At 34.1% G+C, this 25,533-nt stretch overlaps 3 protein-coding genes and 1 long non-coding RNA gene across 5 annotated transcripts; 1 reads left to right on the top strand and 3 right to left on the bottom strand.

Moving 5' to 3' along the window:
* Positions 1–109: 109 nt before the first annotated feature.
* Positions 110–1,724, bottom strand: LOC6643516 (transcription elongation factor S-II). The gene is made up of 3 exons (XM_002066456.4): positions 1,651–1,724; positions 1,409–1,494; positions 110–1,244 (listed from the first exon to the last, which is right to left on the bottom strand). Exons 2-3 carry the CDS (start codon positions 1,472–1,474, stop codon positions 351–353), a joined length of 960 nt encoding a protein of 319 aa, XP_002066492.1. The 5' UTR covers positions 1,475–1,494; positions 1,651–1,724; the 3' UTR covers positions 110–350.
* A 276-nt stretch (positions 1,725–2,000) lies between these two features.
* On the top strand, positions 2,001–20,648 carry LOC6643571 (ATP-dependent RNA helicase vasa). Its single transcript, XM_023176521.2, has 10 exons — positions 2,001–2,134; positions 8,173–8,223; positions 8,294–8,354; positions 12,571–12,612; positions 12,790–13,252; positions 18,599–18,786; positions 18,860–19,603; positions 19,665–19,878; positions 19,942–20,210; positions 20,279–20,648. Exons 4-10 carry the CDS (start codon positions 12,592–12,594, stop codon positions 20,318–20,320), a joined length of 1,941 nt encoding a protein of 646 aa, XP_023032289.1. The 5' UTR covers positions 2,001–2,134; positions 8,173–8,223; positions 8,294–8,354; positions 12,571–12,591; the 3' UTR covers positions 20,321–20,648.
* On the bottom strand, positions 4,402–5,260 carry LOC124460407. Its single transcript, XR_006954320.1, has 2 exons — positions 5,140–5,260; positions 4,402–5,068 (listed from the first exon to the last, which is right to left on the bottom strand). It is a non-coding gene; the product is annotated as an uncharacterized LOC124460407 (long non-coding RNA).
* On the bottom strand, positions 7,055–14,712 carry LOC6643570 (plasminogen activator inhibitor 1 RNA-binding protein). 2 transcript variants are annotated; one of them, XM_023176522.2, is made up of 4 exons: positions 14,527–14,712; positions 10,309–11,067; positions 7,811–8,107; positions 7,055–7,687 (listed from the first exon to the last, which is right to left on the bottom strand). In XM_023176522.2, exons 2-4 carry the CDS (start codon positions 11,012–11,014, stop codon positions 7,179–7,181), a joined length of 1,512 nt encoding a protein of 503 aa, XP_023032290.1. In that variant the 5' UTR covers positions 11,015–11,067; positions 14,527–14,712; the 3' UTR covers positions 7,055–7,178. The 2 variants fall into 2 exon arrangements, with proteins under 2 accessions (XP_023032290.1, XP_046867027.1); XM_047011071.1 differs by lacking the exon at positions 14,527–14,712 and having other exon boundaries at positions 10,309–11,148.
* Positions 20,649–25,533: the final 4,885 nt, after the last annotated feature.

Genomic DNA, 25,533 nt, shown 5'->3' with positions numbered 1-25,533 from the left:
GACTGCGAGGCTTCGTATAAACATTCAAATATATTGTTATCAGTCTCTCTCGGCTCTTATCACTCTGAGCAGAGCGAATTGATTTCCGTGTATTCAAAAAATTCTATTCTTTTACCATCAATAATAGTTAAATATTTATTGAAATTTATAATTTTTTAGGTGGTCGGTGTGAAATGCGACATATTATTATTTTTTAATTTACTTTTTTTAGTACTCGCAATTATAAAATGTTTGTGTGTGTGTGTTTGTGGTATGTGTGTGTAGATGTGTGTGTCTTTACAATGTAATAGAAATTAAAATTTACATACATATATTAGTTTTTTTGTTTTTTCATTCATTAAATGGTTATCCTAACAGAACTTCCATCGGTTGCCGCACTCGTTGCACATTACAAATGTGGTCATCGGTTCATCGGCGGATCTGGTCTGCAATTGATTGTAGGTACAGTTGCGTTTCTTGCATTTACCACACTTGAGGAGATCTGTCTTGGTGCCCTGTACGGTGGCCAATTGGGCATCATTGATGGCCTCCTTGACAAACTTTTCACGTAGCTTTTTCATCTCATCGCTCGCCATTTCCTCGGGTGTCATTTTGGCCAATTGTTTGGCCGAAACGGCACCGCACATAAAATTACCTCTCAGTCCAGGATTCTTGGGATCCTTTAGATTGGCCACACGGGAACGTATACGATTTTTGTATTTCATATCAGTATTTTTAAACTCCGAATAGATGGCTTCCTCCAATTCGGCAGCCATTTCTTCGGGTTCGGCACAACCTTCCGGAACTTCGCCTATTTTTAAGGCTGTTGTCAACATTTCACGGCATTTCAAGCGTACAGCATCTGTCATACCGCCCGATGGGAACGATGTCTGTGACGAGGATGACGATGGTCTCTTCTCATCACGGCCTTTGTCCTTGCTAGATGAACTTGAGCTGCTGCTTGACTTCTCCTTTGATGAAGATTTACTGCCACTTGAAGATGAGGATTTGCTGGAATCTTTGCCAGCCCCGGAACTAGAGCTATTGTTGTTGCTACTGTTGTTGTTTGGCGTAGCCGGTGCCGGGCTGGCAAGAAAACGTTTCCAGTTCTTAATTAACGTTTTGGCCAATGCAATAACATCATCATCCTTGCTACTCTTTCGGAGCTCATTCACCGTCATGCCAATCCTTGTCTTGGTCAAAATTTCCAGGTTAATATTCAGAGTTTGCAACGTCTTCAGCAAATCCAAAGCCTGATCCTGACCCTGCAACAAAGAGAAGGAGACCGCAAGGAAAGACCCAGTTATTGGCGAAGCACATGAATCTGGCATATGTACAGTTGAAATTCCATATAGAACTTATGGATATTCGCTGCCGTGAATGACGATATGGGGGGCATTATAATTGATAGATTCCTGACTTGACTTACCGTGCCATCGCTCGATATTTTGCTCATCTTCTTCTGAATCCGAAATACTTCATCCTCCACGCTCATTTTTCAACACCGCCAGAAGACTAGAAAAAAACAGATACAAAATTTGATAGAAAAAACGCGTTTGGCAAAACCAATAGAAATAAGAGGTTAGGTTGGGTTTATCTCTTAATTTTATCAATAAGTATTATTATTTATAATTTGCTAGGGCCGGCAATTTGTTAAGTAATTTTCAGTACATTCTTTTCCCTCCAATAAAATGTTGTTTACTAATTTTTTTCCTTTATGTATTCCCTAGAGATGGCCGATACTTTTGGGTCACAGCTACCCGTGAATATCACAGTCACAGAAAATCCCAAGACGTGAACGAGCTAACACAAATTATATTAAATTTTAAAATAACTTTGTAACATTAATTATTTTCTTTTTCATGTTCAAGTTCATCAAATCAAAAATGTTATATTTATATAGAAAAGTTTTTCTTGTTTGTTTTTTAGTATTTTAGTAAAAGCCCCTTATTGTAAATCCCAGTATAATATTGCTATGGTCACACTTAAGTTGCTCTAATACTTAAGCGCGTCGGTCGTTCTTGTTCTTCCCTTTTAAAGCTTGTCGAGCGGCGGTTCGGTGCTAAAATTATTAAATTATTTATTAATAATTAGTGATAATAGTGAATTCCAAGTGAAATATATATTAAAAAAAACAGTAAATAGCAGAAAGTCGGTAAGTTGAACAATAATTCTGGGATTAAATTGTGTGTGCATAAGTTGTGTGGGATATGGTTAATTTTCAACAAATTAAACTTTAAACCATCAAATTTTTCATCTTTGTAAACAAATTTTCGTAATTATTTAAAAGTAATTAAGTTGGAATAATAATAAGTATCATACGCATGTCCGCAAGAGCCCTTTTGCCAAAAAAGTCTTGGCGTTCTTTGCTTTTTACTTATCGTTCATTCCATTTTGAAGTTTAGGTTTGTCCCGTTACTTTGTGGTAGCCATTTCCTTTTTCTTTCGTTTTCTTCTCTCCTTATGGAGTTCATTCGTGCATTTCATTCTGCGCGTTCGTCCAAACAACATCAGCATAACGGCTCTTCAAGAATTGTGCCTGTATTTGTGTGTGTAAGCAAGTTTTTTTTTTTTTGCAAGGTTATTCAAAATTATTTTACTGAGAGAGTTGTTGCTGAATTTATTTAAAACAAAAGGAGTCTATTAAATAAATACTTACTTTTTTAATTAAAAACTTAACATTAGAAAATGCAAAAAATTGAAGTTTACAGTATTAACTGTCAACTTGTGGCTGTTATTGCCTTTTTCTTTTGATCAAAAATTCTTTCGTTTCATTCTGTGCGTTCGTGTTCAGTCAACAATTTTATAACGGCACTTGGGGAATCGTGCGTGTATTTGTGTATGAACAAGATTGTTACAATTTATAGGGAAAAGCTAAATATTTTGGTGAGATATTTTGTTGCTAGACTTATTTAAAACAACGATAGGCGTTTGAAAAAAATACCAATGTTAATTAAATAGTTAACATAGCAGAAAAAAAAACATTTGAAGTTTTAACAGTCAGTTTATGACTGTAGCTGTTATTGTCTTGTAATTCCTGTCTCGTTTTGCAAATTCTTTCCATTCATTTTGTGCGTTCGTTGAGTAAACATCTCCATTACGGCTCTTGAGAAAAAAAGTGAAAATTTAAGAACTAACTTGCAAAAGATTATTATAATAAAAGAAAAAAAAAATATTTTGGGTGAGTGAAGTATTTTTGGACTTATTTAACATTTGGACATGACCATTTATTAAGAAATATTACATTTCATAGTCTCAAAAGTGTAGATTCTTTCATAAATTTAAAGGTTAACAATGAAAAAAAAAATTTGGTAGTTTTGACGTTTTTAACTGTCAATTTATGACTGTCACTGTCATTTTCTCTGAATTTCTTAAATCATTTTGCAAATTCTTTCATTTCATTCTGTGCGTTCGTTGAGTAAACATCTCCATTACGGCTCTTGAGAAAAAAAAGTGAAAAATAGTTCTTAAACTTGTAAAACAAAATAAAACAAAAAATATTTCGGTGAGTGAAGTGTTTTGGATTTAATCAACATTAGGCAAAGTATTAGCTAAAAATATTCAAGTTAGTGATCTCCCATAAGTGTTTTTTTATATAAATAATTAAAAAGTTAATAAAGAACAGAAAAGTTTGAAATTTATTCTTCTGTCGTTGCTATTTTTTGGTAATTTCTGTCTCTCATTTAGCAAATTTTTTCATTTCATTTTGCGTTTGTTTTAATAAAATCTTTATAACCTAAGGAACTGTGCGTGTATTTGTGTATGAACGAACAATATTGTTAAAATTGAATAGAACTTATTTTGGTGTGTGATTTGTTGCTAAATTTATTTAAGACCGTTGTCTTAAATATACTTCAAGTAATTAAAAAGTGAGTGGCAGAATAAAAAAATATATTTTAAAGTTTTAACTGTCAGTTTGTGGCTGTCATTGCCATCTGTCATCTCTCTCACTCTCCCATGTTGATGGCCAAATGTACTAATGCTCATTTCATTCTGTGCGTTTGTTCAGTTAACATCACTAAAAGGCCCTCCAGGAAAATATAATTTTTGTAATTTTTGCAAGATTATTATAATTAAATAAAAAATATTTTGGGTGAGTGAAGTATTTTTGGACTTATTTAACATTTGGACATGACCATTTATTAAGAAATATTACATTTCATAGTCTCAAAAGTGTAGATTCTTTCATAAATTTAAAGGTTAACAATGAAAAAAAAAATTTGGTAGTTTTGACGTTTTTAACTGTCAATTTATGACTGTCACTGTCATTTTCTCTGAATTTCTTAAATCATTTTGCAAATTTTTTCATTTAATTTTGTGCGTTCGTTAAGTGAACATCTCAATTACCGTTCTTGAGGAAAAAAATAAAAAAGTTTTTAATCTTTCGAGATTATTATAATCAAAAACAACTATTTTGGTGAGTGAATTTTAGGCATTTACATGTACTCTTTTGGTTATTAATTAAAGGTTAAAGAATAAAGTTTTGGAATTTCAATTAAAGATAAAATCGTTTTGTTAGTTTTCTCTGTGTAATTTCATTAAAGATAGTACATTTTTTCATTTTCATTCATAAAGCACCATAAAATGTAAATGAACGGTCACACTTGATGTCGGCATCCAGCTTCGCGCTGCGTATTGAGTGTGATCAGATTGTTCAAATTTTGTTTCTATGTGTCTCTTCATTTTCTCGATGATTCTTTGAATGGGTGACTTTTTGTGTTTACAATTTCTTTATCTGTCATTCTTCTTGCTGGGAGAAGAAATTACAAAGCAAAAGTTCCAGCAGGAAAATCATCAAAGAAATTATTTGTTGATTGTTCAGCTTTAAAAGTTTCAGCCAATTTACTATTCTGCCATACATCAACAATATGTGAAGCCTGTGTGGCCTTATCCATTTCAAAGAGTATATAACCATCCTTCATTAGTCTAGCCTGCCGCAGATTAAAGCTATAAACAGACAACTCCAGTTCATCCAACCATTGACGTACTAAATCAACAGCATTAAGTTGTGGTTCTATTGCTTTGCCATTAACTAAGTCAACCCTCACAATGGGTATATATTTACTGTTTAAAATTTCAACATTTTCGTCTGTGAAAAGAAATGAACTCTTTATTAAATGATTTTAAAGTTTTTGAGAATGTTTCAAAGTTGCTTCTTACCACATTTGGCTTGTGCAAGAACCATCGAGAGTACGAAAAATATAATTTTTTGCATTTTGAAACCTTTTCTGGACACACTGACTTGCTGTTCGTTTGTGCTAAATACGACAACTAAATGAGATTGTCCGAACTTGACTCTGAATTCTTCCTTATCAATAATAATTCTGCTTAAGAGTAAGTTCAGATCGGCATTTTGACCTCTGATATATAGAAGATTATGAATAGTAATATGTACAGTTGCCGACAAAACTCTACATACGACCAATATAAGGAAATTGTTAAAGGTGTGAACTATGGAAGTTATGTATTAATAGCTTGACAAAAGTCTACATAAGCCGCAAACCTTTCTTTAAATAAATTAAAAACGCAAGGAAATTAAGAACTTTTTTTTTTTCATCTTACACACAAACACCTTGATTTCTGAAGGTAATACTTATCGGGGCTATAGAGTTACGTAGGAGAAGCTGAAGAGTCTTTTGAGATGCAACATGGTCCTCTATTCCTTGGGGGACATATTTTGCGATGGGAGTTAACTTTCCGGTCCCCAAGTTATGACACCCACATTTTTTATTTTTATTGCAAAAAAAGGGACTTTTTTTCTTATTATTTATTATATTAATTATATTAATATTTCTGTCAGAGTTAGCGGTAATTTGCGTTTGCCGGAGAACCTTTTAAGCTGCTAGAAATGGACTTTTTGTCTTTCGTGATTAGCGATGCAACTATCGGTATGTTTTAAGCTATGCGAGCATTTTTTTTAAGGGGCACTTGATAACTTAGTAAAATAAAAACCCATTTCGTTTAGTGTTTTTTCTTTATTTTTATCAAATAATTTTCTTTTTTTTATATTTAAACGAGTTTTTCAACATTTTCTTTTGTTGCTGTTGCCGCTGAATAGTTTTGTTTTTTTTTCTTTTCTTTGGGTCAAAATACAATACACACAAAAAACAGTTTTTTGTGTGTGTTTTTGTTTTTTTTTGTTCATCTAAAATTTAGTATTGGTTTTTATTTTTTTTATACAATTTCTAATTGTAAAAAGCAAAAATTGTACAGGTTGTGTTTTGTTTTTCTGTCTTCTCTTTGTTTGTTTTTCAAGTTTTCTGTGTTGATAGAGCGGATATTATTTTCATAGTTTTTTTTTTTTGTTGGTTTTTCTTTTTTTTTTTTTAATTTGTAATTTGTATTTTGTTTTTAAACTCTACTTATTAAGGTTTATTATAATTTTTCTTTTCTTTTGCTCCAATAGTGTTAATATTTTTTTTTTGTTTTGTCACTTAAATTTATATTTTTCCTTTTTCTTCTGTGATTTAAATTTAGTATATATTGATGCATAATTATAGTTTTTTTTTTTATTATATAGAATTATATATTTCTTTTTCTTTTGCATCAAAGTAACATTTCATTTTCAAAAGGGTTATTTTTATCCCTTTTTTTATTTTTATAACATAGTAAAAATTAGAAACAAAAAAAAAAAACAGTTGTTGAAGATGAAAAAACAGACAAAAATAATTTGTAGATGATGAGTATGAAAATGCTTTTCAGGAGTTACACATTTTTGTTGTTTAGTTAGTTGATTTTCCTCCTTTTTTTGTTTTTTTGCTTGGTGATTTGTTGATAATAAAATATAATAGAAAAACAAAAACAATTGTACAATTATGTTTGTTGTTTGCTTGGTTTCTTTTGGGAAAACTTGGCAAAACTTGAATTTGAATATTTACTCAAAGTTAAGGAAATTTTTTAGGTTTTTTTCAAATTGCTTTTGTAGGTGTAAATTTTTTTTTTTCATTTTTATTATTGGTTTTTACTCTTTTTTTTAATGTTTTAATGTTTGCTTTTTGTTGCTTTTGGCTCTCTCTTGCTGTCTGTGGACTTTGGCGGCTACAAATTTGTTTGTGTGTGTGTGATATAATTTTTATATTGTTTTTCGATTGTGTTTTGGTAACCTTTTTTGCTCCTACTTTTCTCTTGTTTTTGTTCTGCATCCATCCACCTCCAGCCACCAATCTGATGTTGTTCCGTTTGAAAATTGTTTCTCCATCTTAGGCCAGAGTTGGGAACTGGCGTTCATCGTTGACCTTTGGGGCAGCATTCTGTTGTTGCCGTTCACCAAAACGCTTGGCTCCTCCAGAATGGCCAACATTATTGCTGCCACCGCCGCCGCCACCACCGCGACGTTCGATAGCCGGCCGATTGTTTGATGCTGGAGCACCACCAGCACCACCCTCTCCTCCCTGAGATTGAGCTCCACCAGCACTGCGGTTGCCGCCTCCCTCGTTGTTGTTGTTGTTGCGTGGTCCACCAGCTCCTCGTGGACCGCCGCCACCACCACCACCTCCACGACCACCGCCAGGACCTCCACGTCCACCAAAACCACCGGGTCCACGACGTCCATCATTGAAATTGAATTGTATATCAAGGACACGCTGTTGACGGCCCACACGTTGCGGATACATGGCAGGATCATATTCAAGTTCCTCCTCGCTTTCATTTTCCTTCTTTTTGTTATTGGTCAGTACAATCATCTTTTTCCATTGTGAAGTGTCCTCACCTGAAAATTGTGGATATAGAAGTCATGACATAAATGGATAATGTTTCAAACCCAGGAAAAGGTTTCAGAAAGTGAATCCAATCTCTTAGATCTCATGGATGGCTTCTCCTTTTCTATTCTTACCTTCACCAGCCTTGCGTATATTGAATGTTGGCTTAATTCTCTGCTGTTGCTGTGCCTTCCATTCATCCAATGTCAGCTCTTTGGTCTCTTCCTCAATTGCGGCCTGGGTCTGTTCGTTGTTCTGCTGTTGCTTGTTGTCTTGTTGCTCATTGCCAGATTCATCGCCGCCAGTTTTGCCCTCGGCATTGTTTTGGTTTGCACTATCGCTTTCGTTCTTGTTCACATCATCAATGGCCTCCTTGACAGATCCCCAATTATGGGCACCAGCTCCATCGCGTTTATCGATTGCCTTAACACCTAAGCACAAAATAAATATAAGAAAATAAATAAATTAAAATTATTTATTTGTTTTACATTTACAGTTCTTCTCCAACATCATATCAATCAAATTGTTGATAAGCGTCTAAGAAAAAGTAAGTTTTTCCTTAAAGCAAATCAATCAATCAATATTTAATTTAAATATATTATTTCTTTGCTTTTTAGGGATTCTCCCCTTGTTAAAGAATCTATCCTCTTGCTTTCAAAACTCTTCTACTAACCCGAGGTGAGTGCGACTTATAAATTTATTTTAATCCTAGTCTAAGTCTACTGATTAAAGAACTAATGAAATGAAATGAACCAATTGAATGAGTACATACATTTAACAAAATTCGTCAAATAATCACTAGAGCACTCGATCGCTCGATGATTTTAAAGCAAATTGAATAAATAATTTCATGATTTCTGATGAAATTCACTAAAGTAATAAGCACTAATAGAATATTCAAAACAGTTTTCGAATGGATAGGTACATAATTTGTACACTTTCACAAATATATTCATTAGTTTACTTTGCTATGCTTTTTCAGTGATCCTTATACATTTTGAATGAATAAATGAATGAATCTATGAATCTGAATAAATAACATTCAAAAGTAAACTATGTTTTGAATGTATTCGTAAAATCCTCCTAATTGTAAGATTTTACTTCAGATGTAACCTGTTCTCTTCGCATTTGTTATTCCAAAAAGAACTCACTTAGTCACTAGCTGATTAAATATAAAGCTCTTAATGTTTCTCTTAAAAAAAGTAAAAGCTTCTAGGATGTTCTTTTCCAGTATCTCGAATACTTCAAGGGTCACCCCTACCACCTACTTACTAAAAGGGGGAAAATGCGATAAAGCTAGCACGTTTTTTTGTTTGTTAGTCAACATGGTTAAAATATTGCAGTTTGTTTTATAAATTGTTAAGAAAAGACCCACAAGATACGAAAAATATGTTCTCTTTCAATATTTTTCCCTCCATTTTGGTTTCTCGTGGGGCATCCTCCTCCTCCCTTCCCTCCTCTCGCCTATAGATATTCTCTATTAAATAGTCCGCCTAATATAAAGAAGAGGAAACTATTTTTAAACATTTTTTTTTTCTTCGAGGAAAAACGCATGCGGAGACCAAAAATCTTTCGCTCTCTGGCTGTTGCTCTGTGTGTTGTTAGGGGAGATATATTTTTTGATATTCCAAAAATGTCCAAATAGACGGAATGAAAAATAAAAGGCTAGGAAATGGCATAAGAAGAATTGAGTGAGTGGGTGGGGTAGAGAAAATATGGCTAAAGGCCCAGCAGGGGGGAAATAATTTCTCTTATTTTTCTCTTTGAAAAAATGTTTATACGTTGTACTCAGTCGATGAACTCGATTGGGTCAATTTTTCAAATGTACTTCAATCTATGAACTCTCATTAATCTGATTTTAAGTTTTTAAAAACCATTCGAAAATGAAACAAAAATAACAGTTTTTATGTTGAAGGGAATATTGAATCTTGACCCCATTTTAAAATTAGATGTTTGTTAGTTGTGTGAAAACCCAATCATCGATAGTAGTTGAAAATATATGTTTGTTTCGAAATTTATATATAAATATTCCGGTGAAATCTTAAGTCTTAAAGAGTGTTTTGAAATCCTTTCGAATACTTTATAACTTTTCTTTAATGAGAGTAAAAGCCTGTGATCTCTAAGTCAAAATTTTCGAAAACTGATTCGATGGTCATTATTATTTTGATAAAATGTAAAACAAAATTAAATTTAAAGAGATATTACGTTATAATTTTGTAGGTATACTTGGTTCAAGATTGATCCGAAAGTTTTTTAAATCAACGTTGAACTTTACCTATGAATTTTTGCGCTTAAGTTTATTAAATCTAAATCTATTAAAAAAAGGAAAAAAAAGGTTCAAAAAAATTGTTATTTCGGGTTGTGTATATGATATATCTACGATTCTATTTCCTTTCATTTCTTCTTCTTTTGGATATTTGCATTATCCGTCACAACATAAATTACGTCAACGTATAAACATTATTTTTGTTTTTTTTGTTTTTGGTGTTGTCATGGAACGTTTTATTTTCGGGTGGGCGGGCGGCACAGTGTGTGTATTTCGATGGGGTTATGTCCGCCCGGCACCCATACATTGCCCCCCGATAACCAACCCACCTTTCTCCCCTCACCCACCACTTTTGTTTTAACTCACCAGTTTTGTCCGAGCCCGATTGACGATCAAATTCACGTTTCCTCTGATTGCCATCAAAATTGCGATTTTGACGTGGTGGACGATCACCGCGATCACGATCACCACCGCGTTCACCACGTTCTCCGTTATTATTACGATATGGACGAGTGGTGCCATCTCCTCCAGATGAAGGTCCTCCTGCTCCAATATTGCGACGATTGTTGCGTTGTTCCCTTGTCTCGGCGTTTCCATTCTGTTGGCGAAAGTTTACATTGCGCTGTTGCTGTTGTTGTTGTTGTTGCCCTTGACCAGAACCAAATTCACGTGCTTTGTTGTTGCCGCCGAAACCACCAGCATTACCACCACCTGGTCGAGAAGCAGCGCCGCCAGCCCCACCTTGTTTGTTGTTATTGAATTGCTTTTCATTTGTGGTCGCTGCTTGGTTGCCGCCTCGTCTGCCCTCGTTATTCTTGTTTAACGCTCCTGGTTTATTCTCCTTTTCAGCCTGATTTGGCTTCTTGGCACCACCAGCACCAGCAGTGGCGGCTCCTCCAGTTTTGGCTGTCTTAGCAGCTGCTGCTGTTGCCTGCTGCTGCTTCTTCTTTTGGTTAGCAGCGGCTGTCGTCGCTGCCGTCGTCGTCGCCGCCGCCACAAGATTATCTAATGGATCGCTAACATCATCGTCCATGAACAAAAGTTCATAACGATTTTTCCCAGAGCTATCCATAATGTTTTCCTTCTTCGTCTTCTAACTCTGCTGCGTTCTTTAGCTTAGCTTATCTAAAAGTATAAAATAATTTTTCGTTCACAAAAATTCTAGTTTTACACAATTTTCAAATTGATTTTTCCCCCACACACACACACACAGCCAACCAATACACACACAGACACACACAGTCACAGTCACACGCAGAGAGAAAGAGAAGGAGATATAAAAAGAACTACTGACTAACAGGCAGGCACACAGACAGATTGAATTTTATTCACAATTTTGATTGATAAATCAACTCGTTATCTTTTTGCAAATTTTTTTCTTATTTTCGTTTTTAAAAAATTTAACTTTCTTACATTTTTTTCTTGATTTTTCTTTTAAATTCTGTGTGTGCTATCTTCGCGCTGCTGCTCTCTAACCTTAATTTTCAACGTTTCTGCTTTGGCTGCTAGTATTACCTACACACACATTAACATTGACACACACACACACACATACTAACACACTCTGTAAACACATGTGTTCTCAACGCATGCTGGTATACATAGGAAAAACAGAAACTCACGTTTTTCGCTTGTCAGCGTTTCGCAGCGAATGGTCTTCTGGCCCAGTATAAAGACGAAGAAGAGAACGACAAGAAAAAAAAAAACAGTCAGCTGACTTGACCAGAGTTTCCCCAAGATATTGTTTTAGCCTGCTATTTTATGTTTGTTGGTGGTTGGATATTCTAGCGCAATATTTTTGTTCACTTTGGCAACCCTAGAGAAACACGTTGGAAATTCAAATTGTTTGAGGCTTTTGGGGGTGGCGCGTTTATTTAAAAAATAATATTTTCTCATTTCTTCAAAGTTTTTGAAGATTAACGATTTCTATGGAACGTTTATATTTTTTGTAAAAGAGATGATAGAGAGTAGAGTAGTTTTTTTTTTTTTTTTTTTTTTTTTTTTTTATACTGATATTACGAAAATTGAATTGTGAAAATTTACTTGTCTTGAGAACTAACTTTAAAAAGTGATAAATTCTTTATTAAAATATTGTAAAGTTCGTCCACAATTTAATGAAGTAAATACATGAAATGAATCTTTCAAAGCTCTCACCACAAATTAATGATACTTATCGATCCATAACGTCTTCATTTATTTTTAATTATTAACTCTCTAATGCCGCCACATATTGATACTTTTTAAAATCCTGAATACTGACAATTTTTTAAAACATTTAGGAAATTAATTTATTTTAAAGTTTCATTGGTAAACATATTTTCAAAACAGTAAGTTTTTATAGTTTGTTATGATAATCAATTACTCACGAGCATTAGCGGGTTAATTTAAATTTTCATTAGTGCTAAAAGTGAACAATCTTAGGTTGAAATTAATCGAAGAAAGTTTCTATTTAAAAATCTAATGATTTTGATGAAATCCATATGAATTCTTATTACAAAAACAAAAAGTAACTAAAAATAATCATCATTTATACTCTGTCGCTTCTTTGTTCAAATACTGTTTACAGTTTAATTGTATAAACAATTTCTAAATGTTGAAACTAATGTTATAAAATTCCATTTTTTTCAGTTAACTCAAACTAAAATAAACATGTCTGACTGGGGAGATGAAGTAAGTCCTTTGAACCCGATGTTTTTGAATGACAACTAAAGAATAGAAGATTAACACGACCAAATTTGATTTTGGCTTAATTTGTCTGCACTTTGTTATAAAATTAACATATTTTTTCACTTTACCAAATATCTACTAAGAAATTAATAAGTTTATTTATTAATATTTTTATTTTAGACTGATGTCGCACCAAAGGTCGATCGCAACGTTGGTGGTGGCGGAGGAGGCGGTGGTGCTGAAAATGAGTGGGGTAACTCTAAACCAGCTCCTCCTGTAGCAAAGTCTACAAGTGGTTGGAGTGATGAAGAGGCTGAGCCTAAAAAGAGCGGAAACGGTGACGGTTATCGTGGACGCCGTGACGATGGAGAAGGCGGAGGCGGTGGTGGCTATCGTGGACGCCGTGAAGACGGAGAAGGAGGTGGCTATCGTGGTCGACGTGATGATGGCGAGGGTGGTGGCGGCTACCGTGGACGTCGTGAAGACGGAGAAGGAGGTGGCTATCGTGGTCGTCGTGATGATGGCGAGGGGGGCGGTGGTGGCTACCGTGGACGTCGTGAAGACGGAGAAGGGGGTGGCTACCGTGGACGTCGTGAAGACGGAGAAGGAGGCGGCTACCGTGGACGTCGTGAAGATGGCGAAGGTAAGTTTTCCAAATTTTTTTTTTACATTTTATTTTGTGGTCTCAAGTGCGTTATGTTTCGTTTCGTTTTTGTTCTTTGTTTTTCTTTCCTAAAAACAATGCTGCTTATTGTATTAAGAAATAGAGATTAATGAGATTGAGATGGTAAAGATACCATCAAAATATGATAAGGAAACAGTAGTTGCTTTTGTGGATCAATTATCAGCAGCAGACTATAGTTTGTATGAAATACGTGAAATAAGGGCTTATCTATTACGAGCCTACGATAATCTTGTGACCAATGAGTTGACAGATTTAATGCGTTTAGATACAGAGCAGAGGAAACAAAAGGCGTTGGAGTTTCGTGACGCGGCCGATATGTCTGAACGTATCAATGAGTATATGAATCGTCTGTTGGAGGACTGTGAACAACCGCAGCAGCGGGCAAATGAAGAAACTAGAGAATCTGCTGTTCACGAGCAGCGCCAGCAGCAGCATGAGGAAAATGCTTTGGAGGAGCAGCAACAGCAATTAATAACCACGACTCCTAGGAGAACTATTGGAAACAATCCATATGCTATGCCAGGATTAAGTTCTTCAGGATCACGACGCCGCTCACAACGATCAAGAGAACATCGCAGTGGTAATAGTCATGGAATGGTGGAAAACTCTGCTCTCCTGCTGCCATCTCGTCTACTTGATCTATATAGAACTTCACAGAATTACGATTTCAATAGTGAGATGTCTATTAACCTACAGCCAGAGGATTGTATAACACCACCAAGACCACTTGCAGTCACCAGCGGCAATCGATATCCCTTAAGTGAACAGTTTTTAAGTCAACATGAAATGTGTGAAGTTAGATTTCCTAATGTTGCAATATTGCGTGCAGCATTGCCAATGCCGACCAATCAAAATGCACTCGCTATTTGGTCGACAATAGATGTAGATTCAATGATTGATGCATTCGTTTCTTCGTCTTCACCATTATCATCACCACCACCGCAAGATCAGGTCATCTGTGGTGGAGCCTTTAACAGCAGTTCAGTTAATACTGTTCGTAATCGTCGAGATGTACGAGACAGTGCACTCCGTTTACTTTTGGACTCCAATATGCGCGAGGGAGGAGGAGGAGTCATTACTAGGACCACTAATCCCTCATTATCCACTCCCGGCGCAACTAACAGTTACAAGTACTACCACAAAAATAACATTACCAACTTTTATTTCATTCTCTGCCTCTTCTTTTGCTTCATCTTTGTATTCTCTTTACTTTATCTTGTTCTTTTGCTTACCCTTTTCTACTTTTTGATATTATCCTTGACTTTTGCTCCTGAAGACGGCGGTTGTGGTTTTGGTGGCGCAACGCAAATTTTTGAAAAGAATTACTAAAAGTTGTACATGGAACAAAATTTTGTAACGTCTACCCCAAATTCAAAACACAATCAAAACATTCTTTACAATTAGTCTTCTTTTGTGTTAAAAACAATTTTCCAAAGCAAAAGCTATTATGTCGGAAAGTTTATTTGAAAATGAATTTTCAAAAATGACGTTTGATAAATATCGATTTCGTTCAGTTTATTCAAAGTCCAAAATGAGAGCAGGGTTCTCATTAGTTTATTAGATGGTTCTAAATTTCATTTAAATACCTAAATACATTTGGCTTTTTAAGGGCTTTAATATTCAAGCTTTTGCATTTGCCTTTACCATCAAAAGAGGACGAAAGAGTGGACCCCCCATTCTTATTTGTTGTCTGCTGTGCATATCATCCTCTTCTAGACTTGAGTTTGCCGATCTGTTTCGTGTTGTCCTTCCCATCTATATAAGCTGAAAAACTATTAATATTTGGTGGTTCGCTTATTTATAGAGCTAAAAACCAAAAGAATGTTCAAGTAATACCAGAATCCTTTAGATTTGTATACATAATTGGCTCCCTTTGCAAGAAATTTCAACAAAAGAATGATCCGTCTACTTAAACTGAAAATATCAAAAAAACATTTAAATTGCCTGATGGGACCTAAAATATTTGTGGTAAAGAAAACACAAATATATCCATTTAGTTTTAAAAAACAAAGATTCTTATTGTCCTTGTTCTTCACATTTTGATTTGTTGTCCTAATCTAACTCAAAAACAAACTTATTCCTTTTTCTGATCAGCGTTTTCATATCGAGGACTCTGCAAATCGTCTAAGCCTTCTATCTTTGCTTTAGTATACTGAATTGGTCTCTCAAGCTCAAGTGAATGGAAAGTGTTTAAATTTTCAACTAACTTTCAAATGCTTCCATATTAAAAACAGAAAAAAAAGAAAGTAAATTTGAATAATTAACCATAAATACTAAAAACAATTTACAGTTTTGCTGTACCGAGTTTGCCAGGAGCACCTGGAGCAGAGAGAAGCGTTGGAGATGATGATGCTACTCCAAGAATGGTAACAGGAATACAAGAACTACCCGAACTAAATGATTCGACTATAGATCCACCACCACCACCACCAGGAGGAGCATCACCATTGGCGGATGAGAATAATGCCTTAATACCTAGTGTGACAGGAGGATTCCCTTTACGCCTTCGACCTTTAATTTCTTCCACACCATTAACCACCTTTCGTCCTCGATTGACTGTTATCAATGAGGAGCAGCTTCGACGTGGCACTCTTTTTGACCTTTTGAATCAGGAACAAAATTCACCAGCTGTTGCTGAAGTTGTTAACGCTGAAGTTGAAATGCCTGGAATCGAGGCTGTAGCTCCTGCTCCTCCTCCTGTTTCTCTAAATATAACTCCACCGCCAAGTCCACCACGTGATTGGACATCGATTTTACGACCACGCTCAGATGGAGTTAACTATGCAATTCCCTCAGCACCACCGATAAGACGCCGACGACGACCCACAACCAATCGGAATCAGGGGGAGCAGCAGCAAGAGCAAATGAGTAATCAAGAGATTGTAACATCATTTTTGCAAAACATATTACAAGTAACTATAGACAATCATAATCGTAATCCTCCTGGAGTCACAGAAACAGAAACAATGCGACAGCAACCACCCATTCCTCTCAAGGATCAACAGCAGATTGACATTCCGCAGATTGACATAATCAACGATCAGCAGCTGCCATCAAATGTTGGAATAATAGAAACAATTCCAAATCCAGTTGTGGAACAAGAGAATATTGAAGTATCAGCATCATTACCACCACCGATGCCACAGAACGATGATGATTCCGCATTACTTCCTGTTGTTCCACCAATGGGAAATCATTCCGAACAACTTGCTACACTTCCGGAAAATGCTGTAGTAACCAGTATGAGTATAATATATCAACCATCTGCTCACTCGTCTTTGAATGATTTGGCTCCGATGATGTCTTCGTCGACACTTGCTACACCAGCCACACGACTAATGACTGAGACTCTTAATGCTAATGTCATCACGCCCATTGCACCACTAGCGGCAGCTGCCGCCCCACCACAGGATCGTTTCTATCGCGAGAATCAAGAAAATTTGAGTTTTCTAGTACAGCATTCCGATGTCATCCGCCTCATGGTCGATCACACAAAGGAGTTGAGCGATCAGCAGCAGCAGCAAAAGACTTCCTTCTCCCGTCCGCCTCACAACGTTCGTTCTCTGCCCGCTATTTATACCTACGATCCGAAATTAATCTTAGATGCCGATCCAACAATATTGCGCCTGACTCATGCCATATTCGGGGCATTGATTATGATGCCCAAAGTGGATTTGCATAATGTCAGCTTTATAACGAATCGTGCCGAATTGGCTCAATCTCTTCAAATTATCTTTGATTTAGTAGCAGCTAAAATAGTTGGCATTAGCAGTGATTCCAGATATTGTTGGTTGCTATGAAAATAGATTGAGTCCATATGGATTAGGACAATTGATTCTTTAGGGAGCAATCGTTTTCATTTAGTTCTTCAATTTAAGTTTAATATTTTCATATTTTTTACATTATATCATAGTTTTCTATAAATATCAAAATTTGGGTCTAAGATTTAACTTCTTAATCAATCTTAAATATAGAAGAACATCATATATAGAATTTTGTTATATTTTCTAACTAATTGCAAATGAAGCTAACTTTTTGTTTACACTTTATTATAAAATTATTTTTGATGCTTTAAAAAAAAGTAATCCTAACTGTAAAAAGCACAAACTCTTTATTTAAACTTTAAGAGTAGTTTTTACTATTCTTTAGTAATCTTCACTTATTTTTTTATTTTCCCTATTTCATTCCATCTAAAATCTACTTTGAAAATCGTTTAATATTTTACTTTAAACGAATTTTCCATAATTTTGAAACAAATTGCAAATAAAAAACTTTTTCTTATTCAACCTTAAGCCGGCTTGTATTAAAGGTTTTTGGACTAAATTTCAAAAAGGTCTTGGAATACGACAGATGCTTTTCATTACATTATTATTCTTGATATTTTATTATTCCTAATACATCGTTCGTTTCATTCTATTTAAAATTAATGCAATTAAATGTTTGCTATGATAAAATAATTGAAACCTGAAGTTCAAAATTTTACCTTGAAGGAAAATGTTAACAATTTAATATTACTGATGAAAGTTATCCTTACGTTTTTTATTTGCAATAACTATCAATATATACATCTAATTTTGAAAACGATATCTTCACTTGGGTTAAATTGAAATAGCTTTATAATATAAGATGATTTTATTTTTAAAGAGTGAATCTTTAAACTAATTTGAAAGTTGATTGTTTTTGGCTACATTTTTGATTGGTATGAAACCTTTTTATTAGCCGACTCGAGGTTGATCTTGATCTTTAATTTTCACATTTTAAACAATTTTTAATTCATTGACTTTAACTTTTGTTATTAAAACATGATTTAAGTTGTAATTTTAATTGTAAAATCGCTTCGATTATTACAGCTCAAGCTTTTAAATATTCTTCTCTAACCTTACTATTATTATCAATCATTTTGAAATTGTATCTATAAAGAATTTATAGTACTTCAAATTAATTTGTGCAGTAAATTTATTATTTATTTAAATATACCACAAAACTTATTTGTATATCTCTACATTTCCACGTAAAAAGGAAATATTTTAGTATTTTTAATGATCAATTTTGTCTATTAATATCACTCTAGATTTATCATATAGACCATCTATTCTTTAAGTATTTTATGATTCAAATTTACTTATTTCAAATATTGACATTTCCGTATTCTGAATAAAATCTTAAATTTCTTGAATGAAAATAAATATTTTCTACTAATCCCAATTGCAAATATGCAATTGCTTTGTGTTCCCGCTTATTTTGTTGTTGTAGATATTTAATGTCATGTTTAATAATGTGAATTTTGATGAATTTTTCATTTAGGCGGTTTTCGTGAACGTCGTCGTCGGGATGAAAACGACATGAATAACAATGAAGGCGGTGACGACGAAGAAAAAAAACCAAGGGAGTTCTATATTCCTCCAGAGCCTACCACCGATGAGGCCGAGATGTTTAATAGCGGCATTGCATCTGGCATTAATTTTTCCAAATACGATAATATTCCCGTAAAGGTAAAGTTAGCGAATATAATAATATGAAATTTATTTATATAAATATTTATATTTGAATTACTTGTGCGTGCAGGTCAGCGGTGAGAATCCGCCAAAGCCCGTAAAAACCTTTGAAGAGGCTAAATTGCGTGATATTCTGATGGACAACATTAAGAAATCGGCCTATACAGTGCCAACACCCATACAAAAAGTCTCTATACCAGTTATTTCCGCTGGCCGAGATTTGATGGCGTGCGCCCAGACCGGTTCGGGCAAGACTGCTGCCTTTCTTTTGCCCATATTGAATCATATCTTGGATAAGGGCTATGAACTAGAAATTGGGAAACCGCAAGCCATTATTATGTCACCAACCAGGGAGCTGGCCGTGCAGATTTTCAATGAAGCACGCAAATTTGCTCATAACTCGTATTTAAAGATAACCATTGTCTATGGTGGCACCTCGGTTAAATATCAAAACGAAAGCATTACCAAGGGCTGTCATATACTGATTGCAACACCAGGACGCTTGCTTGATTTTGTTGAACGTACATTCATCACATTCGAGGATACACGTTTTGTGGTACTCGATGAAGCTGATCGTATGTTGGACATGGGTTTCTCCGAAAGTATGCGTAAAATTATTACACATCCGACAATGCGTAAAGAACATCAGACTTTGATGTTCTCGGCCACTTTCCCGGAGGAGATTCAACGTATGGCCGGAGAGTTCCTACGCGATTATGTGTTTGTGACTATTGGTGTAATAGGCGGTGCCTGTTCGGATGTTACACAAACTATCTATGAGGTTGACAAGTTTAATAAGAGGGCCAAATTGATGGTGAGTCGATTTAAAAAGAAAGTAAGGAGAGCCGCCCCAATTGAAATGTATTTATTTCTAGGAAATTCTAAGAGACGGCGCAGATGGCACAATTGTGTTCGTGGAAACAAAGAGAGGTGCAGATTTTCTGGCGTCGTTTTTCTCGGAGACAGAGTTTCCGACGACATCTATACACGGAGACCGTCTCCAAAGCCAGCGAGAACAGGCGTTAAGAGAATTCAAGTCGGGTAAAATGAAGGTTCTAATTGCCACATCCGTTGCTTCACGTGGCTTAGGTAAGTTGTGCTAACAAACAAATATTTTTCCTTGTTATTTGTTAATTTTTGTTTTGTTTTTAGACATTAAGAACGTTAGTCATGTCATTAATTATGATATGCCCAGCACAATAGATGATTATGTACATCGAATTGGGCGCACAGGACGAGTTGGAAATAATGGACGGGCCACATCGTTCTTTGATTCCGACAAGGATCGAGCTCTGGCTGGAGATTTGGTGAAAATACTTGAAGGCTCAGGCCAAGAAGTGCCGGATTTCCTGAAATCTATTGGTGGAAATAGCAGCTATCATGGTTCCAAGTTTGGTGGCGTTGATGTCCGTCGTGGACCTGTAAGTAACTCGATTAATTATTAAACTAATTTCCCAACTAATTTGATGTTCTTTCTTTGTTACTACAGACTGAAGCTGCTGCTGTGGAAAATGAGGAAGAGTGGGACTAAAGAACGATTAACACAATCGCATTCTCAATTATTGCATTAGATTTATAAGAAATTGACGAATGACTTTTGACCCCGGGCCCCGATTTTAGGAGAGAGACACAACACCTTATCACAAACACACAAGTTCACAGGATGAAAACACACATGTTCACAGGATGAACACACACATGTTCACAGGATGAGCACACACACAGATACTTGAACCTCATGCAACTGAATAAGCATTTTGGTTTAATAATTGCTTTCATTTAATTTTAACATCTTATGTTAAACCCACCCCTTAACCAATTTTGATTGATAAATATATACACGTATATATACATTTAAATCTAAAAATTGAATTTTTTGTTAAAGTGTTGAACTAAATATGGTTTAAAAAAATGTACATGGTTATACGAGGAAAAAAAACAGCAAAAATAACAATTGGAAAGAAACATTTGTAATTTGTATACCCATAATGAATGAACAATAATGAACAACTAACTAGTTAAATAATAAGTTAGTTGTTCATTATCCCATTTTTGTTTAGCTGTTTTTTCACATTTTTTTTAAGGGGTTACATACAATCAAAAAGCTCTAAAAAGCCATTTTTATATATTAATTTGCGAAGTTTCTACATATATATATTCTGTATGGATTTAAAAATATTTTTTGACATACAAAAATATTTGAAGGGCTCTGTAGCCAAAGTCCGTGTGCTTCTCTAAAAGAAGGATTAAAACTGTGACCATATATTTGGACTGGATCATCAAAAATGAAACCAAACGGCGTTAGTTTCAGAATTATGTATATAAATTTAAAATAACAGGTGGAAAATCAACTTTTCTGATAAAGTGGCGGCTTTTCAAAGTAAAACGGTCGTTTAAAGCATTAATTTTCGACTTAAATTGTTTAATAAAAAAAATATATCTAACGAAAAAAAAATCATCTCGTTAGTTAATCAAAAATATATATCCAAAAAGCTTCTGTAAACATTTCAGCCCAATCTGTTCAGTAGTTTTCGAATTTGGGTGGTCACCGATTCCGAAAACACTTGAGAAAAACGCGGTTAAAGCTTTAAATGTACTTACACACACAGTGGTAGGCCACGCTCGTTTAAAATCCATAAGCTAAAATACTTTAAATATCGTTATGAAAATTTAACAGCATACTCTTAAAATCCTATACATTCAAAATATCAAATCGATTTTTTGAAAATTCTAACTAGACGTCGTAACTCTTTAAGCAATTAAAGCTTAGACCTTTTTTGGCATAAATTTATTAACTTTTAAATTCAATTTCGAATCTTTTTTTTAAATTCTGATTTTGATTATAATGATACAGCGAGGGGGGATGTATAACATTGCAAAAAAATCATTTTTTCAGTTTTCTTGATCTCTTAAAACTATTTGTATTCACAATCGAGTCTCGATAATTCGAAAATAAATTGAAAACCTAAATATTTTGTAAGAAATTGCTGGTTTCTTGAAAAAACTTCGTTGGAATGGAAAACCCGATCAATCGAGAACCTCTGCATATATCAACGAGTAGAATCCAAATTGATACTGGAATTGATGGTATTAGCTAATATATCGAATTCATTTTTCCTGAAGTTGCAAGGCAACAACTAGCTAATATATTTACTTTAAAAAATTTATTATTATCTCTTATTTATACAAAGGATCGATTCTAGAAATACTTTTGAAAAATAATGTTTGTCTTTATGAAACTTGAGGGTGTCTAGTTTGTTTTTTTTTTGTTTCTCTTTTTAATTAATAGAATAAGGTTTTAATGGTCTGTTATTTCCTTATTCTATATATTTGTATACTCTTGTGTAATGGTTTTTTAATATTTATTGTATTTGATCATTATTTTTTTTCTTCTTGGGCAATGATTAAAATCTTTCGCATTGGATTCATTCATATGAAGATAAAATTTTTTGTTCTTTCGGATGACATTTCATTTTGTTTGTCAATTAGTTTTCAATGCTTCGAAACTGCTGATACGAGATAATCAAAGTGGTACATAAAAGGAAAAACGAAATTTTGTGGTTTTTAAGACAGTCGAAGTTTGGATGATAGATAAATTAATTTATTCTCAAATTAAAGAATTGAGAATTTGAGAAATATTTAATATTTATTTAATTTTTTTTTAAATTGTATTAAGAAAAACATAGTTTTCTTTGCGAAAATCTGGCTAAAATTGAATCCCAAAAAGGGGGAGGAAGCAACTGAAAGGTCAGACGAAGAAGTGTATTTTATGTATTATGGTCTTTCAATTTGCACTGCATAAGCATTTACATTTGTCAAAACAAAATCATATGTTTATCCCCTAGGGGGTTCATCCTTGCTTCTTTCTTTACTTTCTCTTCCTTCTGCTGTTCGTTCTCTCCGTCTGTACTACTGGTGTGTGTATGTGTGTGTGTCTTGTGCCGGCTTTTTAGTGTGTAGCCTCGCCCTGCGACCGCCCTTACGAAGGACGTGTATAAAAACAAAGGGCAGCAAACAACTTTTGCCTTTGCATTTGCTGTGTTTGCGCTACAAAATCAATAAATGCGAATGGCAAACTCTCTCTTTGCGGGTGTGTGTGTGTGGTGAGTTTCCTTTGCTTTTGGCTCTCTCTCTCGTTGCCTGTTTGAAGCGTTTGTAATGTCTCTCACATTTCAGTCTCTGACGGCATTTCGCAACGTGTAAACGCATTTTCCGACGCGACGCTTAGTAGGTTAGCCAGAATAAAGAGAAGCTCAGACAAAAACATTGTTATTTGCCCTTTTCAAATATATATATATATATATAAATTCATATATATGTAAAATGCATAAGATAAAAAAACCAAAATAAATGGAATTTAATTAAATAATTTCAAATACGCGTGTGTGCCCAAAAAAGTATGCTATTAAAAACTACTTAACAATCTATCGCCTTAGCTTGAGCTTTGTGTGTAGATTGTTTGCTTAACTCGAGTTTTAACCTAAATGCAAGAAACGATTATGAAATACGCAAACAATTTTCAGACATGTGAAAAATTATTCATTGTTGTTGTTGTTATTGTAGTGTATAAAGCAGACAATAACAGAACAAGAAAGAAAAAAAAACCAAGAAGAAAATGAAATGAAAAGAAAAGAACTTACATAGTTGAAAAAACCAAACCTACCCCCTTAACAATCCACCCACTTTAACAGTAGTCAGCCGGCGACCCAAAAAAAAAAAAACAATAACTGATAGCAAAAACAACAACAAACACAAAGAGAAAAAAAGAATATAGAGAATTTTCGAATTAAAACTACATTTTGGGTCCGCTGAGCATTGGCATTTCGTTCAGTCATAGTTCTACACTTTTCTTTAATTTTTTGTTCCTTTTTTTTTCTTTCTATACCTTGCGTGTCGAGTTTTGGGAACTCGCATTTGAAGCATTTCTTTCGTTTTCTTTTTTTTTATTTGCATAAATTTTTGTTACTATGCTTTGGGGGATGAGGACACATTTCAATATTTCTGCCCTTTTTCTTCTCACTATCCAATAAATTCTTATGGCTTAATAAATTTTAATAAACAAAATTATGCTATATGTATGTATGTATATGTGTATGGAGTTTTGCCTTGTACAAATGAATAGTGTACTGTGCTTTAGGTTTGTTTAGTTAATGGGCTGTTTGATATCATAAAAATTAAGGAGTTCTAAGCAAGCCGGAGCCCATAATAGACTTTCAAACGAAGGCTGTTAGCATAATTGTATTACCAAGAAGTGGCAGAATTTGTTTGGCGATATTGCGTTAGTTAAATAAGTCGATTAGTCGATATGTGAACACGATTATACATTTATATTGATATTAACCACCCGCATAGATATAGTTCACACACTCAAAAACATTGCATGAATTCATTTCTAAAGCAAATAACTCTAAAATTGTATCCACTGCTTGATAGTGAATAACACAAGTTCTCCATAAAAAATAGTTAGTTAGTCAAATGAAGACGTATATGATATAGTTCTGTGAGTGAAGCTATTAATCCACAAATTTTGAGACGTAACTTTGTACGTTCTTTAAAAACCAAAAACTTTGTTCTTTGTACGCCTTTAAACTAGTAAATTGAGCTGTCAGATTTGTTTTGGCTTTTGAATGTATTAATGCAATGCTCTAATACATATATAGTTCATACATAGAATGAAAGAAAGAACACATAGAATGAAAGAATATAGACGATATGCCAATTACTGTCTAAAAACTTATAATTGAAAATCCTTGCCAGAGTTTATATCAAAAGCTTTTTCATTTAGTCGGCAATGTTAAATGAAATAATATATGATGGTAATATCAGAAATTAAAGTGATTTGAGTAACGTAAAAGCTAAATAATTTGCGCACTAATAAAAATAAATGTTGCAAATTGACTTTTCCATCAATTTTGAGTAGAATATATCATAGTTTGCGATGGATGCTTATTATTAATAAAAATAACTTTAAGAAAACTGACAATTTGTTTGATTTTTTTTGGAAATTAGGAATTTTCATATTTTAATTTATTAAATGATCAAAAAATTGTTTTGACTGGGTTCTCTTAGGTATGCAGTAGTCAGTACTTTTACACAATGTCGCCTCGAGAGAACAGAGTTGGGCCAAACGACTCATTTTGAATTACGAGTTCACTGACATAGTTCTCAATGAGTGATCAAGTTAATTTCTCACTCAGTTAATCACTGACTGACTCAATTGTTTATTTATTCTGCTAGTACTGACATTATTACTTTCTGAGCTTAATTGAATTAAAAATAAAAACAGGAATATTTTCAAAAAAACTACAATAGAAAAAAATTGGTAATCGGTTCTTAAAAACGAAATTGAAGTTATAAAATATCATCTTGCCCCCTAATTTTACCTTCTGAAGATCTGATATTGATATTACAATGTGTTTGTCATACATTATTATTTAGCGTCATCAATTTACCCAACTTTAACAGAGAAAAATGATTAATGAATTTTACCTTAAATAATTAATAGAACACGCGAACGCGACAACATTTTATGTGAACAAATTAAAAACCAATAAGCTTCAAAAAATATTTCAAAACCCATTTATCATATTAACAAACATAAACACACATACAGTCACACCCAGACAGCCGGCTGGATAAAAAAAAGTAATAACAAAAGTGGACGCGTCAGGGCAAAAAACAAATTAAAATACTCAAACAGACGAAAACACGAAAACAGCAGCAGCAGCAACAGAAAAAAAAATA

Source organism: Drosophila willistoni (assembly GCF_018902025.1).
Source record: "Drosophila willistoni isolate 14030-0811.24 chromosome 2R unlocalized genomic scaffold, UCI_dwil_1.1 Seg200, whole genome shotgun sequence".
NCBI classification, from domain to species: Eukaryota; Metazoa; Arthropoda; class Insecta; order Diptera; family Drosophilidae; genus Drosophila; species Drosophila willistoni.
This window is presented reverse-complemented; position numbering and strand designations above follow the sequence as displayed.